The sequence below is a fragment of the Cervus canadensis genome, chromosome 11 (genome assembly GCF_019320065.1).
Source record: "Cervus canadensis isolate Bull #8, Minnesota chromosome 11, ASM1932006v1, whole genome shotgun sequence".
NCBI classification, from domain to species: domain Eukaryota; kingdom Metazoa; phylum Chordata; class Mammalia; order Artiodactyla; family Cervidae; genus Cervus; species Cervus canadensis.
The window spans coordinates 45730365-45754266 of NC_057396.1; the positions used below are offsets into that span (position 1 = coordinate 45730365).

The 23902-nt window shown below is 40.5% G+C and overlaps 1 protein-coding gene and 2 pseudogenes across 1 annotated transcript; all 3 read left to right on the top strand.

Annotated features, from left to right (window-relative positions):
* Positions 1-2666: 2666 nt before the first annotated feature.
* LOC122450279 lies at positions 2667-3713 on the top strand (annotated as a pseudogene).
* Positions 3714-14042: 10329 nt separating this feature from the next.
* Positions 14043-15065, top strand: LOC122450376 (olfactory receptor 51I2-like). The gene has a single exon (XM_043482691.1). The coding sequence runs from the start codon at positions 14103-14105 to the stop codon at positions 15063-15065; it is 963 nt and encodes a 320-aa protein (XP_043338626.1). The 5' UTR covers positions 14043-14102.
* A 6099-nt stretch (positions 15066-21164) lies between these two features.
* On the top strand, positions 21165-22291 carry LOC122450425 (annotated as a pseudogene).
* Positions 22292-23902: the final 1611 nt, after the last annotated feature.

Here is a 23902-nt window from a genome sequence, read left to right on the forward strand (position 1 = left end):
AGGGTGTACATTGTCACCCTGTTTATTTAACTTATACGCAGAGTACATCATTGAAAATGCTGGGCTGGATGAAGCACAAGCTGGAATCAAGATTGCCGGGAGAAAAATCAATAATCTCAGGTATGCATGTGACACCACACATATGGCAGACAGCAAAGAGGAACTAAAAAGCCTCTTGATAAAGGCAAAAGAGGAGAGTGAAAAGGCTGGCTTGAAACTCAACATTCAAAAAACTAAGATCATGGCATCCAGTTCCATCACTTCATGACAAATAGATGGGGAAACAATGGAAATAGTGACAGACTTTATTTTTTGGAGAGTCCAAAATCACTGCAGATGGTAACTGCTACCATGAAATTGAAAGACGCTTGCTCCATAGAAGAAAAGCTTTGACAAACCTAGACTGCATATTAAAAAGCAGAGACATTGCTTTGCTGACAAAGGTCCATCAAGTCAAAACTATGGTTTCTCCAGGAGTCATGTATGGATGTGAGAGTTGGACTATAAAGAAAGCTGAGCACTGAAGAATTGATGCTTTTGAACTATGGTGTTGAAGAAGACTCTCGAGAGTCCCTTGGACTGCAAGGAGATCAAACCAGTCCATCCTAAAGGAGATCAGTCCTGGGTGTTCATTGGAAGAACTGATGCTAAAGCTGAAGCTCCAACACTTTGGCCACCTGATGTGAAGAACTGACTCATTGGAAAAGACCCTGATGCTGGGAAAGATTGAAACTGGGAGGAGAAGGGGATGACAGAGGAAGAGATGATTGGATGGCATCACTGACTTGAGGGACATGAGTTTGACCGAGCTCCGGGAGTTTTTGATGGACAGGGAGGCCTGGCATGCTGCAGTCTATGGGATCGCAAAGAGTCAGACACAACTTAGCGACTGAACTGAACTGAAACAGTCACAGAGAAATGGCAAGATTTTTGGAGAAACAGGAAAGGGTTTCATTTCCAGAACCTCAATCTTATCACCATGGAACATCAGCAGAGAACAAGCTCTTCTTGATAATCTGATCCTGCCAGCCCCACACTTAACAAATCTCCAGTATCTAGTACAGCCAATACAGGAGGTTTAAGATTGTTTAAAGTGTGTAAGCCAAATAGACCTGAATTTTAATTTGGATTCATTTCTGGCACAGCCTAGAGAAACTCTTTAAGCCTCTCCTTCCAGTTTTATTTTTTATTATTATTGTCATTTTTATTATTTGTTTAAAATATACAGTAATACTTGCATCATTTTTTGAGACTGAGTGGTATTATTTACTAATACACAAGAGAGTAGAATGTCTAATATCTGGAAGACAAGAGGTATCCAATAACTGATGAATTAGAAAACGTGTTTCCCCAAAGTCAACCTAGAGGGGAGGGATGGGGAGGGAGATGGGAGGGAGGTTAAAAGGGAAGGGATATATGTATACCTATGGCTGATTCATGTTGTGGTTTGACATAAAACAACAAAATTCTGTAAAACAAGTATCCTTCAATTTAAAAAATAAATAAAAATTTAAAATAAAAAAGGAAAAATGCTATAAAAATTTTTAAGATAAAATTTTTAAAATATAAAATGTGTTAGTTTCAAACAAAAAGAAAATTTATTTCCCCAAAATCAGAAACTAAACTGACATTTCTAGGACAGATCCCACTGAATCCTCAATGAGCCTAAATTTATGTCTTTCATTCATGTCTTCAATTGGCTTCTGTGGAAATTCTAACTTGGAGAAGAAAACCTTTGGTCTCATCCTCCTGCAGCTGTGGCCCTCCCAGCTAGGGCTGAGATCAGTGCTGAGAGATGACAAGGAGGTCATTCAAGGACAAATCAAGTCCTCTTGATGAGTGTGCTAAGAGGCTGAACAAAAGATTTAGCTGGTATTCTAAACATTATGGGGAACGCTCAGTAAATGGAGTGAGAAAATGATTCCTACAAAGCAATGTGTAGCCTGGATTGCAGGGGCATTTAAAGACCCAGGCAGATATTCTCTGGGCAAGGCAGAGACGGACCCCAAGTATCTAAGTGTTCTCAGTGACCTAGTGAGAATCAAGTGTCTCTTCATTTACCAAAACTTTCCTTGTACTTAACAGTCTAGATATTAATCATTATGGATCTTGATTAGAAGGCAACGTCCTAGGATTTGTACTCAGACCCTCCAAACACAAGACGATCCCAAGTTCTAATAGTTTTAATAATTCAGGAAGAAGCTGCAGCTTTCTCTTTCTTTGTTGGACTTCAGAATTTCTCCTTTCACTTTAGATAAAATATTTCCCTTCTCTATCTATCAGCAAAGTAATTATGAGAGCACATGTGATAACTATGTGAATCTTTTAAAATACTGCAAAAAAGAATGAGCATGAGCATTTAAAATGTCCTTTATATATTCAAGAGTGCTAACACACATCACTTTGTTTAAAGAAAACACTGGAAGTAAGGGTGGAAATAGTATAAAATTTACATTTATTAAAAACTAAATCTTAAATCTATTTCAGTCATTTATTTTCTGGTAATCATAGAGAAGTTATACTATCTCCTAAATGGTATATTTGCTTTCATGACATATAGGTTGTTATATGTACATTCTTGGAACAGTTAATAATACAAAGTAAAAGCTGAGAAATGGAAAATAATTAATGAAAGAGCCTACACAGTATAAATAAATATCTTCCTAATGATAGGTGTATAGTCAATGTCTTTGTGTCTGCCCAGATTGAAAAGGTCACAAATTTCTGAAGACCTCAACTGCCTTCCCAAGATGCTTGCTTCCTGGTCCTTTGCCAACATCTCCTTCTTCCAGCCACCTGCTTTCCTGATGATTGGCATCCCAGGCCTGGAGGCTGTTCATGGCTGGCTCTCCATCCTCTTCTCCTCCATGTATGCTGCAGCCCTCACTGGAAACTGCCTGATCCTCTTGGCCGTGAGGAGGACCCCCAGCCTGCACCAGCCCATGTACTACTTCCTGTCCATGCTGGCCCTCAATGACGTGGGCCTCACCTTGTCCACAATGCCCACCACGCTGGCTGTGCTCTGGTTTGACCATAGGCTCATCGGCTTCAATGCCTGTCTGGTCCAATTATTCTTTCTCCACTCCTTCTCCGTGGTGGAGTCCTCAGTGCTCTTGGCCATGTCGTTTGACCGCTTTGTGGCCATCTCCAACCCCCTGCGCTATGCCTCTGTCCTCACAAACAGTGTCATCATCAGGATTGGGCTGGCCATTGTGGCTCGCGCCACTGTGTCCCTCTTTCCAGGGCCCTTCTTACTAAAGAGACTGAACTTTTGTCCTGGCAAGATTCTCCTGTCCCACTCATTCTGTTTCCATGCAGATGTCATGAAACAAGCCTGTGCTGACATTACTGTCAATATCATTTATGGGCTGTATGTGGTTCTGTCCACAGTGGGTTTTGACTCCTTGCTTATTGTGCTGTCCTATACTCTTATTCTTCATACAGTGATGAGCCTGGCCTCTCCCAGGGAGCGTATCCGGGCCCTCAACACTTGTGTTTCTCATATTTTGGCTGTTCTGGTTTTCTACATCCCAGTCATAGGTGTGTCCATGATCCACCGTTTTGGGAGACACCTTCCCCCCATAGTACACGCCCTTGTCGCCTACGTGTACCTGGTGGTGCCCCCTGTGCTGAACCCCATCATCTACAGTGTCAAGTCCAGGCCCATCAGGGAGGCCATGCTCAGGGTGCTGAGGGAGAAGAGGAAAGGCTGATGAAATCAAGAAAAAACATCAGAATCTGAGGGAAAACACAGCCAAACAGTTATAACCTATGTCCAGAAAGCCCATATACTGAGCCCTGACCCAGAGACATTATCAAGAGAATGACAAGCAAATCACCCTCATACATATGGGTGAAAAGCAGTCCTGATTCCTTTTTAAGTCTTTGTGGCCTCACATTTAATTTATTTGTTTATTTATTTATTTGTTATTTTTCACTGTGCTGCATCGCTTGCAGGATCTTAGTTCCCCGAACATGGATGAAACCTGGAGCTCCAACAGTGAGAGTGCCAAGTCCTAATCACTGGACCACCAGGGACTTCCTCGGTTCTAATTTTTCACTCCACTCATTAAATTCAATTTTTTTAATTTAGTGTTTATTTATGCTAGAATCTGTGGTTGTTATATGAAATATTTAAATGAACCATATGTAGTTAGTCTCTTCCACTTTGAAGGATAGCAGCTTCCAAACACACAACTATAATAATGTGTAACAAGGCTGTGAAAGGTTCACACAAAGCGCTATAGGAGCCTAGAAGTGGATTTGCTGCCTTGACAGGAGGAAATGAGATAAGAGTCAGGGAAGAAGGAGGCTGAAAGATGAGTAGGAGCTTGTCAGGCAGAAAATGTAGGCAAAGGGAGGTCATACCTAATAAATGGGAAAGAATATAAAAAATGATAAAACTGAGGCATGGTTTCACATCTGGTTGATGTGAAAAAGTGAGTTAAGGTTAGATGTGGCTCAGCATAATGTGTTAGGTGTTGGAGGGAGAACTGGAGATAAGCTGGAAATGACAGGCAGTGGTGAGACCTCTTTAACCTTTCAGATCTGATTGGACCATTTGGTATTAATTCTTTGTTTAAAGGTCGGCCTTGGAAAAGCTACTGCAATGTAAGAAGTTGTAGAGGCTTTACTGTGTATCACAAATTAGGAAGGTGAAAGCGAAGGAGAAAATGAATGCAAGAAAAACATTTAAGAAGTTGTTTTAACAGTCTAGAAAAAAAGAATGTAAACTAAAACTAAGTCAATAATTTTTTTTAAATAAATGTAATTTTTTATTTAATTTCATCTCCACATAGCTCTTCTCTGTCTTCTGAAAGTACCTGGAAGCAATGATACCATCATCAATGAGCAAGACTAGTATCTATTCGCTTCTAAATATCATTCACCACTACCTATAACCTAGGATTCTTGGAGTAGTGGCTAATTCCAGGTATCCAGGTATGAAGCAGGGAGAGCACAAAGTGAGATGGAATAGTTTATGCCTGAAGAAATAAAAAAAACACAAAGACAATAGGAGCATTAAAAAAGAATACACAGAAACTCATTCAAAAAGGCTACCAGTGGCCAAATGTAGGCCAATTAGAACATTAAAAATAGTTTTAACAACAATTGATTATAGAAAATAGAATTCTTTAAGAAAAGTATGCATCCCCAGTGATACTCAAAATGAAGAGATAGAAAAGAAGAAAACTCTTTTTATAGAAGAATATCATGAAATAAATGCAAAAGTCTTGATTTATTAATAGATAACCTCTTTGCAGTTTTTAATGTATTTTAAATAATCGATAAATGCTTAAAAGATGTCCAGATACAATATTCACACAGTTTCAAAGTACACTGCACAACTTACTTACTAAATAGGAAAGGATGAATCTGTTTGAACAATAAGGAGACTGGCAATAATATCTTAAGCAAATAATCAAATTTAGGCTAACCAATAAGATGTAATCTGACCTTATATGCTTTCTGATAAGAATAAGGACACAAAATCACATATGTAAAAGTCCTACCAAAAATACTCAACCTGAATCTACTATGAGGAAATATCCAGGGAAACAATAAATATGGGAAGTACCACACACACACATACTTACACTAGCATACATACATACACTCACACACAAACTAGTAGCCCAGGAAAGTTTTCAAAATACAGTGCTATAAAAGTTATATCAGGGGACTTAATCTATATTAAAAGAGATCAAAGGGACATAAAAACCAAATGCTAGCATTAATTAGCCATTATTAGAACAATCATGGAATTCAAATATGTATTGTATATAGGTAATAGTATTCAGTTCAGTTCAGTTCAGTTGCTCAGTCATGTCTGACTCTTTGCGTCCCCATGGACTAGAGAAGCACACCAAGCCTCCCTGTACATCACCAACTCCTGGAGTTTAGTCAAACTCATGTCCTTAGAGGCTGTGATACCATCCAACCATCTCATCCTCTATCATCCCCTTCTCCTCCTGCCTTCAATCTTTCCCAGCATCAGGGTCTTTTCAAATGAGTCAGCTCTTTGCATCAGGTGGCCAAAGTATTGGAGCTTCAACTTCAGCATCAGTCCTTCCAATGAATATTCAGGACTGATTTCCTTTAGGATGGACTGACTGGATCTCCTTGCTGACCAAGGGACTCTCAAGAGTCTTCTCCAACACCACAGTTCAAGAGCATCAATTCTTTGGTGCTCAGCTTTCTTTATAGTCCAACTCTCACATCCATACATGACTACTGGAAAAACCACAGCTTTCACTAGATGGACCTTTGTTGGCAAAGTAATGTCTCTGCTTTTTAATGTGCTGTCTAGGTTGGTCATAACTTTTCTTCCAAGGAGTAAGCGTCTTTTAATTTCATGGCTGCAGTCATCATCTGCAGTGATTTTGGAGCCCAAAAAATAAAGTCTGTCACTATTTCCATTGTTTCCTCATCTATTTGCCATGAAGTGATGGAACCAGCGCCATGATCTTAGTTTTCTGAATGTTAAGTTTTAAGCCAACTTTTTTACTTTCCTTTCACTTCATCAAGAGGCTCTTTAGTTCTTCTTCGCTTTCTGCCATAAGGGTGGTATCATCTGCATATCTGAGGTTACTGGTATTTCCCCTGGCAATCTTAATTCCAGCTTGTGCTTCATCCAACCCAGTGTTTCTCATGATGTACTCTGCATACAAGTTAACCAGTGTGACAATATTCAGCCTTGACATACTCCTTTCCCAATTTGGAACCAATCTGTTGTTCCAAATCCAGTTCTAACTGTTGCTTCCTGACCTGAATATAGATTTCTCAAGAGGCAGATCAGGTGGTGTGGTATTCCCATCTCTTGAAGAATTTTCCAGTTTGTTGTGATCCACACAGTCAAAGGTTTTGGTGTAGTCAATAAAGCAGAAGTAGATGTTTTTCTGGAACTCTCTTGCTTTTTCAATGATCCAATCGATGTTGGCAATTTGATCTCTGGTTCCAATGCCTTTTCTAAATCCAGCTTGAACATCTAGAAGTTCACAGTTCACATACTATTGAAGCCTAGCTTGGAGAATTTTGAGAATTACTTTACTAGCATGTGAGATAAGTGTAATTGTGCTACAATTTGAACATTCTTTGGCTTTGCCTTTCTTTGGGATTGGAAGGAAAACTGACCTTTTCCAGTCCTGTGGCCACTGCTGAGTTTTCCAAATTTGCTGGCATACTGAGTACAGCACTTTTACAGCATCATCTTTTAGGATTTGAAATAGCTCAACGGAATTTCATCACCTCCCACTTGACTTCGCATTCCAGGGTGTTTGGCTCTAGGTGAGTGATCACAATAGTATTAGGCTGGTATGATTTGCCTAGGTTTAAAAATAGTTTTGTGATTAGGTAGGAAAATCTATTTTTAGGAAGTGTATGCTTAATATTTATTAAGAAGGGTTGTAATAGCTATAATTTATTTTCAAATGAGTTATCAAAATAAAATATATGAGAGTGCAAATGTAGAGAGTGAAGGGGGAAAGAGAGATAGAACACAGTGTTAAAAATGTTGCTAATCTAGGTAATTGGAATACACATATCAGAATATTCTTTTGACTCTTGCAGACATTTTAAATTTATAAAAATGAAAAAATGTAAGTGGAGCATATCATATATATACGCATATATATAAAGAGAGAGAGACAGAGTGACCCTCATGCCCATGGTCCTATATTTCAGGAGAGAAAGGACAGCCTCTTAGATAATTATTAGATACTGAGGAGATCCTAAGACTGAGCTTGGATATGCATGTTAGGGATGCTGAATTAGAATTCAGAGTCAGCAAAATAATTATACCTCCTCTTGACTAGAATATGATTTTACTCAAAACTGTAATTGGGACTTCATGAACTCCCACCCACCCCAAGCCAAATCGGAAGGTTCAACAGTGATCACTGAGCACCCAATGTTTCCTTCAGTTGTAATACTTGATACACTGTATCATAATTATGGATAAAAAAAGAAAGCTTACCACTCAGTGCAGATGCTTTAATGGATGGATGGATGGATGAACACGGTGAGAGAAGGTATCAGTAGCAGAGGGCCTCTGGGTTCTCTTCAGAAATGGAGATCTCCGGATGCAGGGTCTCATACTCCTCCCCTAGTTTACCTTCAAATGTAGGCAGCAGGGGGCTGGCCCACCGCTGCACACCCTGGGGAGAGGGCCTCCAGCTTCTTTACTGCTAGAGTCCCCTACTCCTACTCTCACCATCTTATTTAGAAGACTCTTCTCCTTCCGGAGGAGATAAAAGTTCCTGTCCTCTGGGTCTGCGATCTTCTCTCTGCTACTCCTTTTGTAGCCTGTTCACACCCCTCTTAAAACTCTTACCACTTGATGTTGAAACCATGCTTTGTACTGACAGTTTCTGGAAGGCAACAGTTAAACCTGATTCACATTGAATGCCTTCATTATCCGTAAAAGAGATTAGCCCAAAGGTGGCTTCAGGAATACTGCTTGAATAAACCTATTTATGAATCATAACTCCTAAATAAATGCACTGAAGTTTATTCATGTATTTATTCAACAACTACTTATTAAATTTACATCAAATCTCAAGCAATGAAAGCTGAAGTTACAGCTCTTCACAGCTGTGGATCCAATGGACATCTTTGTTGCTCCAAAAGTGAACCTGCTTGCTCAAGAATGGCCTTCCTCTGACTATTTGCTATTGCCTGAGATTATAATATTAGAGCCTCTACATTTTAGTTACACATAACTCTCTCTGCCTCACCTTGTAAATTTCTGTGTCTGGGATAGAAATACCTTCATCCAAAGTCATCCCAGAGACCACTCCGGTAGGCACTTTCTTCACTGGCAGCTATACTGGCAAAAAATTGGGGAGTGGGTAAATTTAAGCAGGATTTAGAGGTCAACATCTGGAAATGTAAATATTGTCCTAAGGTGATATTCCAGATATCTTTTAGATCCTGATGTCAGTTCTTTTGAGTATATATTCAGAAGTAGAACTGCTGGATGACACAGTAGTTCCAAATTTAATTTTTGAGTAAACTCCATACTGTTTTCCATAGCAGCTGCAACAGTTTACAGTATCACCAGCAGTGTACAAGGGTTCTAATTTCTCCACATCCTCACCAGTACTATTTTTTTAATGATAGCCATCATAACAGTTGGATCAACTTAGAAAAGATGATGATTCTAGCCCTCTCCTCCACAGTTCAATTGCTCAAAGAAACCATTTTTTATAAGTTTTCATCCAAACACATATATCCTACATGTTGTCAATTCTCCAGGAAGGACTAAGCAGAGACTATCCTCTGTCGCCTGTGGCAGGGCCGTCCCTGGGGAACAGTGACTCCCGAGGGCACCCAGTCAGTGGTATAAAGTAGGATCTTAATTGCAGAGTTTTTCTGGGCTCCTTCAGAATGTGGAGCAGTAAAGACTGCAACAACACGCAGCGTGAGTAACTTGGGGACCAGATAGAACCCTTTCTACACTATTTAGAAGGATGAGGACCTAGTTAGAGAGCCTGAGATCCCTCTCTGTCAGTTGCTGTCTTGAGGAGCCAGTGAGCTGGAGGATGAGCAGATACCAGGAGCAGGAAGAAAAGGACCTTCCATAAATGGCAGGTCCACACCCCCAGGTAGGGGAGAAGTAAAGAAGGCTACTTTCTGAACACACAGATTTCCTAATTCATATAATTATTAAACCCAGGCTCTGTGTCCAAGCAGGTGAGTACACTTTTGTTTCTCTAAGTAAGGCGTCAGTATAAGGGAAATCCCACCCGTCCTGTGGGTGATCTGAACATTTTCTAGGTGTCTATACTCTCACTATGAGATTTTCGTTTCCATTTTTCTGAGTAAGAAGAGCCTTTTATAAAAGACTCATATATTACAAAATGATTATACCATAGCATTAGATAGCACCTCCCTCATGTCACATAATTACCGTGGTTTTCTTTTTTGTAGAAATTTAAAAAAAAAAGAAAAGAAATTTAAAAAAGCACTTGGCTTTGAGGTCAAGTAAAGAAAGTATGGTGGATTCAGCCTTTTGTTTGTAGACAATTTGACATTCCCAGACATACCCAATCACAAGTTAACAGAAACCTAGAATGCTAAAGAGGAAGTGCTTGAATTCCTTGGGGGAAGAGAGCTATAATTTATAATATCTTTGACGCTTTAGTGTCCTGGAGATAATAATAGAAGAACAAACCTGGTCTGTTTCCAGGTTAAAATGATTTATTATATAATACTTCCGAACTTCATGGGAAGAAAGAACGTGTTAATAGAACTTGGCTACTAAAATAGGCATTTTAGTAAAAGAACAGAAAATAAAATATTTCTTTTGTTTCACCATAAAGAATCCTGTTCTAATATCAGACTCCTCATGACACTGTAATATTCACAAAAGGGGACAAAAAGATCATGCATGCTCTGGATGCAAGGAAGAAATTTTTGTGATTGCATTGGAGTTTCTCATGGGTTTGGCAACTAGTCTTAACTGGTATCCTATCATTTTTAATCCCTGTGCTCTAAGTTTCCTGAAAGTTCAGCTTAAATTACCATTTGGATTCTTCCACCACAGCCAAGAGCAATAGATCACACAAATACCCACAATTGCATGGGATCTACCTATGAACTGTGGACAAAGGCAAGTTCTAAGATGAGGGATTTGTGAATAACTCAGTAATATATCAATTAATGTAGAATGGAAGAAAGAGATTTGTGACACTAATCTGATGTAAAATTAGTCTTCAGATTCCCACAAGTTAAAGGAACAGCCCAGAATTCACCTTCAGTTATCACATTATCATTTATGTTACCAATGACAGAGGGTATTTCCTAGTTGATCCTAAGTAAACCTAAATAAAATTGGATAATAATAAACAGTAATTGTATTCATCTGAAGGAGCCATTGGTTTTTAATATATGCAAAATTTATTCTTTAAGTTGTGAACATATGCACCTAGGAGGTGCTGTGTTAACGGTTGCTGTGGAGGGGAAAGTGAAAGCGAAAAGTTGCTCAGTCATGTCTGACTCTTTGTGAACCCATGGATTATACAGACCATGGAATTTTCCAGGTCGTAATACTGGAGTGGGTAGCCTTTTCCTTCTCCAGGGGATCATCCCGACCCAGGAATCAAACTGGGGTCTCCTGTATTGCAGGTGGATTCTTTACCAACTGAGCTGTCAGGGAAGCCCCATACTGGAGGGGAACTGGATTATAAAATTTAGGGTGTCTTCATTCAATTATTATTTTATTATTCATTCATTGATTATTCTTGGGGGAAAAAACATAAATTTGTGAAATTATCAAAATCAAAATACTGAAAATGAATGAGATCCTTGAGGAAATGTGTCTTGGATTAGTAAAAAGAAAAGCAGTAACCAGGAGATAATTAACACAATAAACAGAATATTTTATTTCTTTATGAGAAGGAGCCAAAGGTCACAGAGTGGAGTAAAAAGATTTTTGGAGAAACAGGAAGAGGCTTCAACTGCAGAACCTCAAATCTTGTTACTATGGAATACCATAAGAGAACAAGGTTTTCTTGATAATCTAATCCTGCCAGCCCTCACACTTAACAAATTTTCCATATCTAGCACAACCCATAGTCAATACAGGTGGTGTAAGACTCCTGAAAGTGTGTAAGCCAAATAGGCTTGAATTTTAATTTAGGCTCATTTCCAGCATAGCCTAGGGGAAATTCACCAAGCTTCTTCCTTCTTTTTTAAACATTGCCTTATTGTTGCTATTATTATTCCTTAAAGGTTACAGGAGGGAAGGGAGCTAGAGAAAGGGGCAAAATAGGTGAAGGGGATTAAGAGGTACAAACTACTAGATATAAAGTAAGTTATAAGGATATGGTGTACAGCACAGGGAATATAGTCTTATTTTATAATAACTTTGTATGGAGTATAATCCATAAAAATATCAAATTACTATGAATTCGAGTTGAGGTTTTCAAATCCTAAAAGATGATGCTGTGAAAGTGCTGCACTCAATATGCCAGAAAATTTGGAAAACTTCAGTGGCCACAGGACTGGAAAATGTCAGTTTTCATTCCAATCCCAAGGGCAATGCCAAAGAATGTTCAAACAACAGCACAATTGCACTCATCTCACACGCTAGCAAGGTAATGCTCAAAATCCTCCAAGATAGGCTTCAACAGTATGTGAACCAAGAACTTCCAGATGTACAAGTTGGATTTAGAAAAGGCAGAGGAACCAGAGATCAAATTGCCAACATCCATTGGTTCATAGAAAAGGCAAGAGAATTCCAGAAAAACATCCACTTCTGCTTCATTGACTATGCAAAAGCCTTTGACTGTATGGGTCACAACAAGCTGTAGAAAATTCTTCAAGAGATGGGAATACCAGACCATCTTACCTGCCTCCTGAGAAACCTGTATGCAAGTAATGAAGCAAGAGTTAGAACTAGACATGGAACAGTGGACTGGATCAACATTCAGAAAGGAGTACGTCAAGGCTATATATTGTCACCCTGCTCATTTAATTTATATGCAGAGTACATCATGTGAAATGCCGGGTTGTATGAAGCACAAGCTGGAATCATGATTGCTGGGAGAAATATCAACAACCCCAGATATGCAGATGATACCACTTTAATGGCAGAAAGTGAAGAGGAACTCATGAGCCTCTTGATGAAAGTGAAAGAGGAGAGTGAAAAAGCTGGCTTAAAACTCAACATTCAAAAAACGAAGATCATGCCATCTGGTCCCATCACTTCATGGCAAATAGATGGGGAAAAGTGGAAACAGTGGCAGGGAATGCTCAATGAATGCAGTGAGGGGATGATTCCTGTAAAACAATGGATTGCAAGGGCATCCAAAGATCCAGGTGGATATTCTCTCGGCAAGGCAGAGATGGATCCCAAATACCTAAGTGCTCTCAGCGACCTGGTGAGAATCAAGCATCTCTACATTTAACTTTCTGAGTACTTAATATGACATTCAGCCTAGGAATTTATCATTACTGGGTGTTGATTAGAAGACAATGTCCTGGGATTGTACTCAGACTCTCCAAATACAAAAAGATCTAAGTTCTAATGGCTGAGTCAGGTGAAAGCTGCAGTTTTCTCCTCCTTTCAGGGACTAAAGAATTTCTCTCTTTTTACCTTAAAATATTTGTCTTCCCTATCAACAAGGTTAAAAATAATGTACTGTGTGAAAGCACATATGCAAAATACGCTATCATTGGAATAATAATAAGGCAAAGGGATGACAATGATGAGCATTTGGAGAGTGCTTTACCTAGTGAAGGGCTTCCTGGTGGCTCAGCTGGTAAAGAATCTGCCTGCAATGCAGGAGACCCTGGTTTGATTCCTGGGTCAGGAAGATCCACTGGAGAAGCAATAGGATACCCACTCCAGTATTCTTGAGCTTCCCTTGTGGCTCAGCTGGTAAAGAATCTACCTGCAATGTGGAAGACCTGGCTTCGATCCCTGGGTTGGGACAATCTCCTGGAGAAGGGAAAGGCTACCCGCTCCAGTATTCTGGCCTGGAGAATTACATGGACTATACAGTCCATGGGTCTCAAAGAGTCAGACACAACTGAGTGAATTTCATTTTCACTTACATAGTGAAGAGTGTTAACAAACATCACTTTTTTCAATATTAGAAGACACTGACTGCAACTAAAGGGTGGAAATAGTATAGCATTTATATTTAGAAAGAAAGAAATTCTAAATCTGTTTCAGTCATTTATTTTCTCCTGGAGGAGGAAGTGGCAATACTCCAGTATTCTCTCCTGTAAAATCCTATGGACAGAGGAGGCTGGTGAAATCCCATGGATAGAGGAGGCTGGTGGGCCTCTGGGGTCCATGGGGTCCAAAGGGTTGCAAAGAGTTGGACATGGCTGAGCAACCAAGCACCCACCCAGCCATGGAAAATTTGAACTATCCCCCAACATGCTGCATTTGTTTTGAGGACACATTGGTTTATGCATATACATCCCTGGAACAGTTAATAATACAAAGTAAAAGCTGAGAAAAGGAAAAATAATAAACGAAAAGAATAAATAAATGTCTTCTTTGACAGATATCTGGTCGGTGTCTTTCTATCTATCTGCCAAGACTGAAAAAGTCACAAGTTTCTGGAGACTTCAGCTGCCTTCCAGAGATGATCCCTTCCCGGTCCTTCAATAACATCTCCTTCTTCCAGCCACCTGCTTTCCTGATGATTGGCATCCCAGGCTTGGAGGCTGTTCATGGCTGGATCTCCATCCCCTTCTCCTCCATGTACACTGTGGCCCTCGCTGGAAACTGCTTGATCCTCTTGGCTGTGAGGAGGACCCCCAGCCTGCACCAGCCCATGTACTACTTCCTGTCCATGCTGGCCCTCACCGACGTGGGCCTCACCTTGTCCACAATGCCCACCACTCTGGCTGTGCTCTGGTTTGACCATCGGCTCATTGGCTTCAATGCCTGTCTGGTCCAATTATTCTTTCTCCACTCCTTCTCCGTGGTGGAGTCCTCGGTGCTCCTGGCCATGTCGTTTGATCGCTTTGTGGCCATCTCCAACCCCCTGCGCTATGCCTCTGTCCTCACAGACAGTGTCATCATCAGGATTGGGCTGGCCATTGTGGCTCGTGCTACCCTGTCTCTCTTCCCAGTGCCTTTCCTGCTTAAACGTCTGAACTTCTGCCCTAATAAGACCCTTTTGTCCCATTCATTCTGCTTCCATCCTGACGTGATGAGAAGAGCCTGTGCTGACATCACCATAAACATCCTCTATGGGCTCTATGTGGTTGTGTCCACTGCGGGCGTAGATTCCCTGCTCATCGTCCTGTCCTACACTTTCATCCTGTGCACGGTCCTGGGTCTGGCCTCTCCCAGGGAGCGTATCCGGGCCCTCAACACTTGTGTTTCTCATATTTTGGCTGTTCTGGTTTTCTACATCCCAGTCATAGGTGTGTCCATGATCCACCGTTTTGGGAGACACCTTCCCCCCATAGTACACGCCCTTGTCGCCTACGTGTACCTGGTGGTGCCCCCTGTGCTGAACCCCATCATCTACAGTGTCAAGTCCAGGCCCATCAGGGAGGCCATGCTGTGGGTGCTGAGGAGGAAATGCCAGAGTTGATGATGCCAGATGCCTGCAAGATCGGGGGCCTTGAAAAAAGTTTGGTAAATCAAAATTTCAACTCCTGGATAGATCAAGTCCCACCATGGCACTGTTTGTGGCATCTGGGAAGAGATGATTGATAATCACGGGAAACTTTCATTTATTTATTTATTCTCTCATTATTTCACATACATTTTTTCAGTGCTAACTTTTTTCTGGTCCTATGCTAAGTACAAGGAATACAGAAATGATTTATAAATGGTCTTTCCCTTCAAACATCTCACCTTTGAATATACATAAAAATTACACATGTAAAAATGTTTAAGTAAGTGTACGTGCTCAGCTGTGTCTGACTCTGCAACCCTGTAGAGTTGCAGAGTCACTATAGCCCACCAGGCACAGTGGTAAAGAATCCTCCTGCCAATGTAGGAGACATGGGTTCAACCCCTATATTGGGAAGATTCCCTAGAAAAGGATGGCAACCCACTCCAGTATTCTTGCCTGGAGAACCCCATGGACAGAGGAACCTGGTTTGTCATAGCTTTTCTTCCAAGGAACAAGCGTCTTTAATTCTGTGGCTGCAGTCACCACCTGCAGCAATTTTGTAGCCCAAGAAAGTCTCTGTAGCCCAGACTTTGTTACAATAAAGTCTTCCCCCGTTTCCATTTTTTCCCCATCTATTTGCCATGAAGTGATGGGACAGGATTCCATGATCTAAGTTTTTTGAGTGCTGTTTTAAACCAGCTTTCTGCCATTAGGATGGCATCATCTGCATATCTGAGATTATTGATATTTCTCCCAGCAATATTGGTTCCAGCTTGTGATTCATCCAGCCCAGCATTTGGCATAGAAGTTAAATAAGCAGGGTGACAATATATAGCTTTGACATACTCCTTTCCCAATTTGGAACCAGTCCGTTGTTCCATGTCCAGTTCTGTTTCTTCTTGACCTACATACACTAAGGAGTATGGGTAAAGTGGTCTGGTATTCCCTCTCAAAACTGACATCCTGTTATGCACCTGATAAACAGGTCAAATGATTACTTTCAAGTGTATAAGTGCTCTCTCTAAAATCCGAGGAAAACTAATAGGTTCTGTGCCTCTTTGGAGGAAGTAGGAAGAACAAGGTGAAGTAATTTGCCCTTTACCTTGGAGAGGGTAGGCTGACAGGACACAGAGCACTGAACCTGTAAAAGCTTCACTGATGGGTCTGGCTGCCTAATATTTGAGCACTTTGTCTCCCACTCTATGAGATGCAAATGTCTTTTTTTATATATAATTATTATTATATATATTTATATATACAATATATTTATATATTTAATATATTAAATATATATTTAATATAATTAATTATATATAATTATTTTAATGATAGCCTTAGCCTATGGATAACCAGAATTGTGGTTGGACCAGCCGTTGGGGTTCTTATTACTTTTTCAAGATTTTTTAAAGGTTTTCTTGAATTTGTTACAATATTGTTTCTGTTTTATGCTTTGGCATTTTTGGCCACAATGCAAGTGGGATCTTTGCTCCCCAACCAGGGGTCGAACCCACACCCCCTACATTGGAAGGTGAAGTGTTAACCACTGGACCACTAGGGAAGTCCCCTATGTACATATGTTTTATGAGGATATTCAGAGGACTTACCACTTCCTGGTCTCTTCTCCAAAACCTTGGCCAGTGATCTTAATATCCATGCCCAAATATCATGCTCCTTCAGTTCTTGAAAGTTCTTTTGGTGAAAAGCATTTTTCCTTCTGTGACATAAGCATTCCTTTTTTCCTCATGACCTACTTCTGAGTGTTCAGTTTAGTTAATGGTCACAAGTAATGTCATCTCTGTGTTGGCTAACTCTGCCTCTTTCCAGCAAAGAGAAAGATATTCTTTTTAAAATGATGTGTACAGCACAGATGGGCCCCTGAATCATCAAAACCTGTTGAAAGCAAGTTTTACAGAGGGCTGGGGTAGATAACCAGAGAGTCTCTACATTTCGGAGAGTTCGGATGGCTCATATCTCTAATTGATCAGGGTTTCCCTTTCTCTTGAAAGCTCCCTTCAGCCTCCTCCATCTTTCTTACCCTCTCATAACATGCTCCAATCCCAGGGGTGAAGCACAGCAGAAAAAATTTCTCTGTGACCCAAAGCCTGATATCCCTAGAGATGGGCTGCATTCCCCTGAAGCAGCATAAAAGGGGAGTGTCTTGGCTGCAGAGTTTTCCTGGGTTTATGTAAGAAGTGGCACAACAAAACAGCCTGGGGAAGCAGCCAGGGTAAGTAGCCAGGGCCCAGACTCAGAACCTTCTTTGTGTCCAGAGTCCTGGAGGACACTTCTGTTACCTTCCCCTCTCCTCCTTCAAAATAAGAGTTAAATGGAGATAAGTGACAGAAGGCAGAGGTAGCAGAGAAATATGGAGACTGGAGTACTGAGTACCCTCAGTGGTAGTTTCATATTCTGCATAAGGTAAAGGTCAAGGATAATCTCTTCCTGTGGCTCCTGGATTAGCTCAGAGAAGGCCTCAAAATCCCAGGCTCTGTTTCTAAGACTGACGTCTATATTGGTGATCCAGAGTGGTAATGGTTAAGGGTACCAAAATCTCTTCTGGGCTACCATTCTAGAAAAATAGAAAGATGCATGCTTGGCAACACACAAGCATAGTATGCAAATTACTCTAGTGACTTTCATTCATTCACTTGTTTATCACAGCAACCAAATTCCCAAGATATACCATACATTGTGCTGAGTAGATCCTTATGAATATAAATCAGAATTGCTATTCTTGGGAGGCTCAAGCTAGCTGAGAGGAGAGAGAAATCAGAAATCACCAGGTAAATGACTGAATGATTGAAAGTGACTTCTAATAGATGTGAATGAAGAAACAGAAGGGAGGGGAAAAAAATGGCTGGGCATGTGGAGGGTTGTTTAGCAAAAACAAAAGTTTAGGAGCATGAGAACCTTAGGTAAGGAGAATCAGAGGGGGAAAAAACAATAAAAGGAAAAGGTAGGAAAGCGAAAAACAAATCTATCTTAGGAACACTGGGTCTTGCAATCATAGAATGCCAGAATTAGAAAGATAATCTGTCTCAGTTCCCTGATTTTACAGATGAGGAAATTGAGGATCACGAGGAGAAACTGACAGATCTTTAGCAAGCCTGGTACCACATGCAGTCTGTGGCAAACAGTGCAGTTTATTTCGAACAACAAGGTATGTGACAAACAGAATTAAGATTAGATCATTCAATGCTGTATCCTCACTAGAAACTTGACTTCTCCAAGCCTCAGTGTCTTCATTGATATATATGGGAAAAGTTAGATATATCCCACCATGTGGCTTCAGAGTGGGGGGAATTCATTGTTCATCATAACTTGACTGATTTCTAATCTGTGCCATACATAACCAGCACAACTCAATGATATAGTGGCATAGCTCTAATTCTCTACATTAAAATAAATTGGAATGCATCGTATCTGCTGTATGCTGTGTGATAGTGTTTCTCTACCAATTACAAAGCACGGAGACAGAACCGAGGGTCTCTGCTCCTGTGGTTGCCCCAGAGATTCTGAAGCCCTGAAGGGATGTACACCCACGTGACAGTACAGAGCTCCAGCCAAAGGCACTGGTGGACTGGCCTAGAGAATGATTAAGAGGTTCCGTGGTGTAGAGATACACCAATTTCAGTGTGGAAAGGAAAATTAGGAAAACTGAACTGATTGAAGTAGCTTGAGAAATCTGCCAGGGGAGGAGGTGGTCGTGTAGGTAAGAGAAATGATACCAGCCAAGCAGCCACCCTAAGAAACTATAAAGGAAATGATGAGATTATGAGCTATTGAATTAGGGACTGAATTAGAGGAAGGAGAGCACAGATGTAAGGCATATTGGGCAGATAGAGGAAGCTGGTGAAAGGACATCCATCAGCTTTAATTCTAGGCAGATTATCCAATAGTAAGGTTGTAAGTACACATATGTCTGTGAGGGCCCCCATCACACTTCTCAAAGCAGTATGGATAGACCCAAATAGTTGAGATTCATTGTTGACCTTAATTATTTTCATAAATTCATTTTCAAAAATTTAACAAGACCCTTCATTGGGCGTTTCTCTTATGCCCAGTCATCCATGAACCAAACATGTTTTCAATTCTATAATGCATTAATGCCTAGGATAAGACCTCATCTACCTTCCTCTTTAAAAAGCAGCCCTTTTCCCAATATTTGGAAGATAGGGGAATAGTGGTTTTCTTTTACTTCCTCTCCTTTCATTGAGTTTACAGACTTGATTATTTATTTTGTCATTTATTTATTCAAACAAGCAAATATTGACTGAAAATCTGCTGTTCCAGGCACTGCACAATGCAAGAGCTCTGTGTCAGCAAATACAACCATATGGCTATTGTATTCATGGCTCTTACAGTCTAGTGAGAGAACAAAAGATTTCAAGGAAAGAAGCAATCATAACATTTTAAAATATGTGGAGTGGTATCAAGGAAACTAAGTATGTGTAGAGTGAGGGTAATGGGTTTGGTATATGGCTCTTGGCACCTACTTAATGAGGGTCAACCCAAATGGTCTCTGAGAAAACGATATTCAAGATCTAAGGACAGAGGAGTGAGCCAGGAGAAAGCAAATAGAGGGATAAAGGATGGACAGGAAAGCCCCAAAGTGAAGCAGTAACTTGGCTTTTTTAATAAACTGAAATAAGATCTGTGTGGTTAAAGAATACTAAGCAAGAACTTTTCTGTTCTGTGATAAGGGTGGAGAGTTAGGCAGGTGGGGTTGAGAGGGATAAATTGGGAGCTTGGAACTGACATATACACGCTACTATATATAAAATAGATAACTAATAAGGACCTGCTATATAGCACAGGGAATTCTACTCACTCTGTAATTGTCTATATGGGAAAAGAATCTTAAAAATGAGTATATATATGTATGTGTATAACTGATTCACTTTGCTATACACCTGAAACTAACACAACATTGTAAATCAACTATATCCCAATTTAAAAAAATGTTTGAAATGATAGGGGTCAGTATCACCATATAACATCATATCGCAAGCATTTTATCAGAGTGCACTGAGGAATGACTGAAAGATTTTAAGCAGAGGAGTAGCATAAACAAGTCACTTCTCTGAATCTCAGTTACATTATCCCTAAAGTAAGGATAGTAATCCCTTCAGAGTCTACATCACAAGATAATTGTGAAGATTAAAGGAATAATATACAGTGAAAAATTTAAAGAAATACATATTACACAATAATAACAAAAATCATGCCTGTGGTGCTTTGCGCTTAAGACAGTTTTCAAATACTTTGTCTCATCTGAAGAAGTCGCTGGAAAGAATATTGGATTTGGAGTCAGAGAGACTCAGATTGAATGTCAAGGACTACAATATAGGAGCAGTTCACTCAGAGGCCAGCCACTAGAGTTTTGAGTCTCAGTTTTCTCATCGGTATAATGGGAGGGGAAGGGTGGCCTTGTCCAAAGTCTCTGCTGGTTCTGAGATGGAGAAATTCAGTCAAAAATGCTTATGCACAAATCAATCCATTTATTATATTCAAAATGTTTTATACAAAAGTCAAAAGCAAGAGAAACATAGCACCTTAGGAATTCCTGGTTTCAGGAAGTGTAAGGACATCTCCAGGGGGAAGAAAGCAGCTAGTCACTCTTTCAGACCCTCTCTCTATCAGGCTGCATGAGCTCTCATCCTTGCCTCTCCCTGGATATCTGATTCAATTGTCCCTCTCTCTCTCCAAACAGGCATTCTTCTTATATCCCAATGCACATAGCAATACATCCTCAATTTGAGCAAGTAGACAGTGATCAGATTCTCTGAATTCTAATTGCTATTTCGCTACAGAGAAATTTCATCAGCTCATACCTAGGCTCAACATTAGGGATGGTAAACTTTTGCAAGATAAAATTATGTCTTAGTGACGTGACTCATAGGGTCCAATACTGTGGTTGAGGGGGAACAGCCTTAAAAAGAAATTTATGACTTTGATAATGAAATGAGAAAATCTAGACAAAAACACTAGCATAGTACATGGAATATAATAGGGGGTCTGCCAATATTTAAATTGTTATTATCATTAGGTTTTAGACATGTTGGTAAACAGTACAACCAGTTACTTGATTGTACTGGGACTTGATCAGGTATGGGACTTGATTTTTAGAATTCGGATTCAATATTAGATTTTTCTTTTCTCTGGATCCTCTCAGTGCCTGCTCAGATTGAAGAAGTCACATCTTTCTGGAGACCTGATCTGTAAACTAAAGATGCTCTCTTCCTGGTCCTTTGCCAACATCTCCTTCTGCCAGCCACCTGCTTTCCTGATGACTGGCATCCCAAGCCTGGAGGCTGTTCATGGCTGGATCTCCATCCCCTTCTCCTCCATGTACACTGTGGCCCTCACTGGGAACTGCCTGATCCTCTTGGCTGTGAGGAGGACCCCTAGCCTGCACCAGCCCAAGTACTACTTCCTGTCCATGCTGGCCCTCACCGAGAAACGTGGACCTCACCTTGTCCACAATGCCCACCACTCTGGCTGTGCTCTGGTTTGACCATTGGCTCATTGGCTTCAATGCCTGTCTGGCCCAGATGTTCTTCCTCCACTCCTTCTCCGTGGTGGAGTCCTCAGTGCTCCTGGCCATGTCGTTTGACCGCTTTGTGGCCATCTCCAACCCCCTGCTCTATGCCTCTGTCCTCACAGACAGTGTCATCATCAGGATTGGGCTGGCCATTCTGGCCCATGCTACCCTGTGCCTCTTCGCTGTGCTGTTTTTGATTAAGCATCTAAACTTCTGCCCTGGCAATAATGTCCTATCTCACTCATTCTGTTTCCATCCTGATGTGATGAGGAGAGCCTATGCTGACATCAGCCTCAATATACGCTATGGGCTCTATGTGGTTGTGTCCACTGGGGGCATAGATTCCCTGCTCATTGTCCTATCCTACACTTTCATCCTGCACATGGTCCTGAGTCTGGCCTCTCCCAGGGAGCGCATCCAGGCCCTCAACACCTGTGCCTCCCATATCCTGGCTGTCTTTGTCTTCTTTATTCCAGGTGTCTCCATGTCCATGATTCACCATTTTGGGAGGCACCTTCCCACTGTGGTACATACCCTTGTTGCCTATGTGTACCTAGTGGTACCCCCTGCGCTCAACCCTGTCATCTATAGTGTCAAGTCCAAGCCCATCAGGGAGGCCATGTTCAGGGTCCTAAGGGGGAAAGACAAAGGCTGATGTAATTATGACATGCTACAGAGTCTGGATACCCAAAAGACACTTTCTGTAGCCTCATAGGATCCTGCTACCCTCAGCAAGCACTGACAGTTCCTAGTCTGTTCTCATGCAGTGGGAAGACAATGAGGCTTCTTCATAATACAAATGGACATTCACCATTTACTTTGTACCAGAAGCAGTGCTGAGAAGGAAAGGCTAAGAAATATTTTAATCACGGTCCTTTCTTTCTAGGAGTTCACAATCTTGTGCCAGGATAAAGACATGTAAATACACAGAGTATAGATTTATACATACCATAATAAAGTTCAGTGCAAGAGATCACTAATGACGATAAATCCATGCATGCCAGAACTTTCCTAGGAAGATCAGACAAACCTCTACAAAGGGGAGAAGGCTTTTTATTTCATCTTGCAAAATGTATAGGATTTTTCTAGGCAAAGTGTGAATTAAGGAAAAGGAAAATCTAGAGGAAAAAAAGACATGAAAAAGCCATTTTTCATTTTTTCATAAATTTTTATTGAACAAGTGAATAAATGTGTTAATCATGTGATATGGTGCCACCTGCCTAAGCACTAACTCTTGTAACCCCACTCAGGAGTGTCTTTTTCTCCAAGAGACTCACTTGCCTGACAGATTCCATGGTGAAGTCTGACACTGACAGTTGCATCCCCTCCTATAACCACAATTCAGATTTCCAACAGTCTTCATATCTTTATTCTTCAAGTGTGTTAGAGTTAAGAGCTCTACATCCTTGTTGGCTTCCTTAGGAATAGTAAATTACAATCTGGTTCTGCATCAGCTTCATATTCTTCGGATCAAATATAAGATAAAAAATCTATGAGACTCCAGGGGAATGGACAGGAAGTTTGAAAGTACTTTGCTTAAGAGATAAACAAGAACACCAACTCTGAAAGCCTAAACCAATGTTATAATACAATCCTTTCCCAAGTTCAGATCTGCCTATGTGAAGAAGGCCAGCCATAGTGGAAGGGAATGACCCTCCACAGGTATGTCCATTGCATACAAGGGAATCTTTCCTCAACTTAATTAAAAGGGTGATATAAGATATGTTATTATCTTAAACAGATAGAACTCAAGAGATCTCATTCTAGCTTTTCTGAACTGAAAACGGTCCAGTTCTAAAAATCTTCAAGAAGTCAGAGCACACTGAAGAGAAAATACTTCCTCTGGCCTGACAAATCATGGATAGCTTCATTTTATAAGGAGTAAAAAAAAAAAAAAAAAAGGGCAAAAGATCAGTTCACACAATGGGACAGAGTGAAACAAAGGCTTTAAAAATTCATAATATCAGTCAGAGACACCCAGTAGCTGAATAATATGTTGTGGGGAAGAATTATAAATATTATACTGAAAAAATAAGACAGGAACAGGTATAAAAGGAAAAGGTGTAGCCTACTGTCTTTCTGAGAAGTAAAAACTTTTTACAGGAAGTAACAAAAGATCTTTGATGGATTTTAAGCAAGGAAGTTAATCAGAGGTGTGTTTGGAAAAAACTCCTACTAGCTCTGTGGGATTTAGAACTGGTGCAAATGATATTCAAAGCAAGGAGACCAGTGTGAAGGTTTTGACAATTGTCCAAGCAGCAGGGGA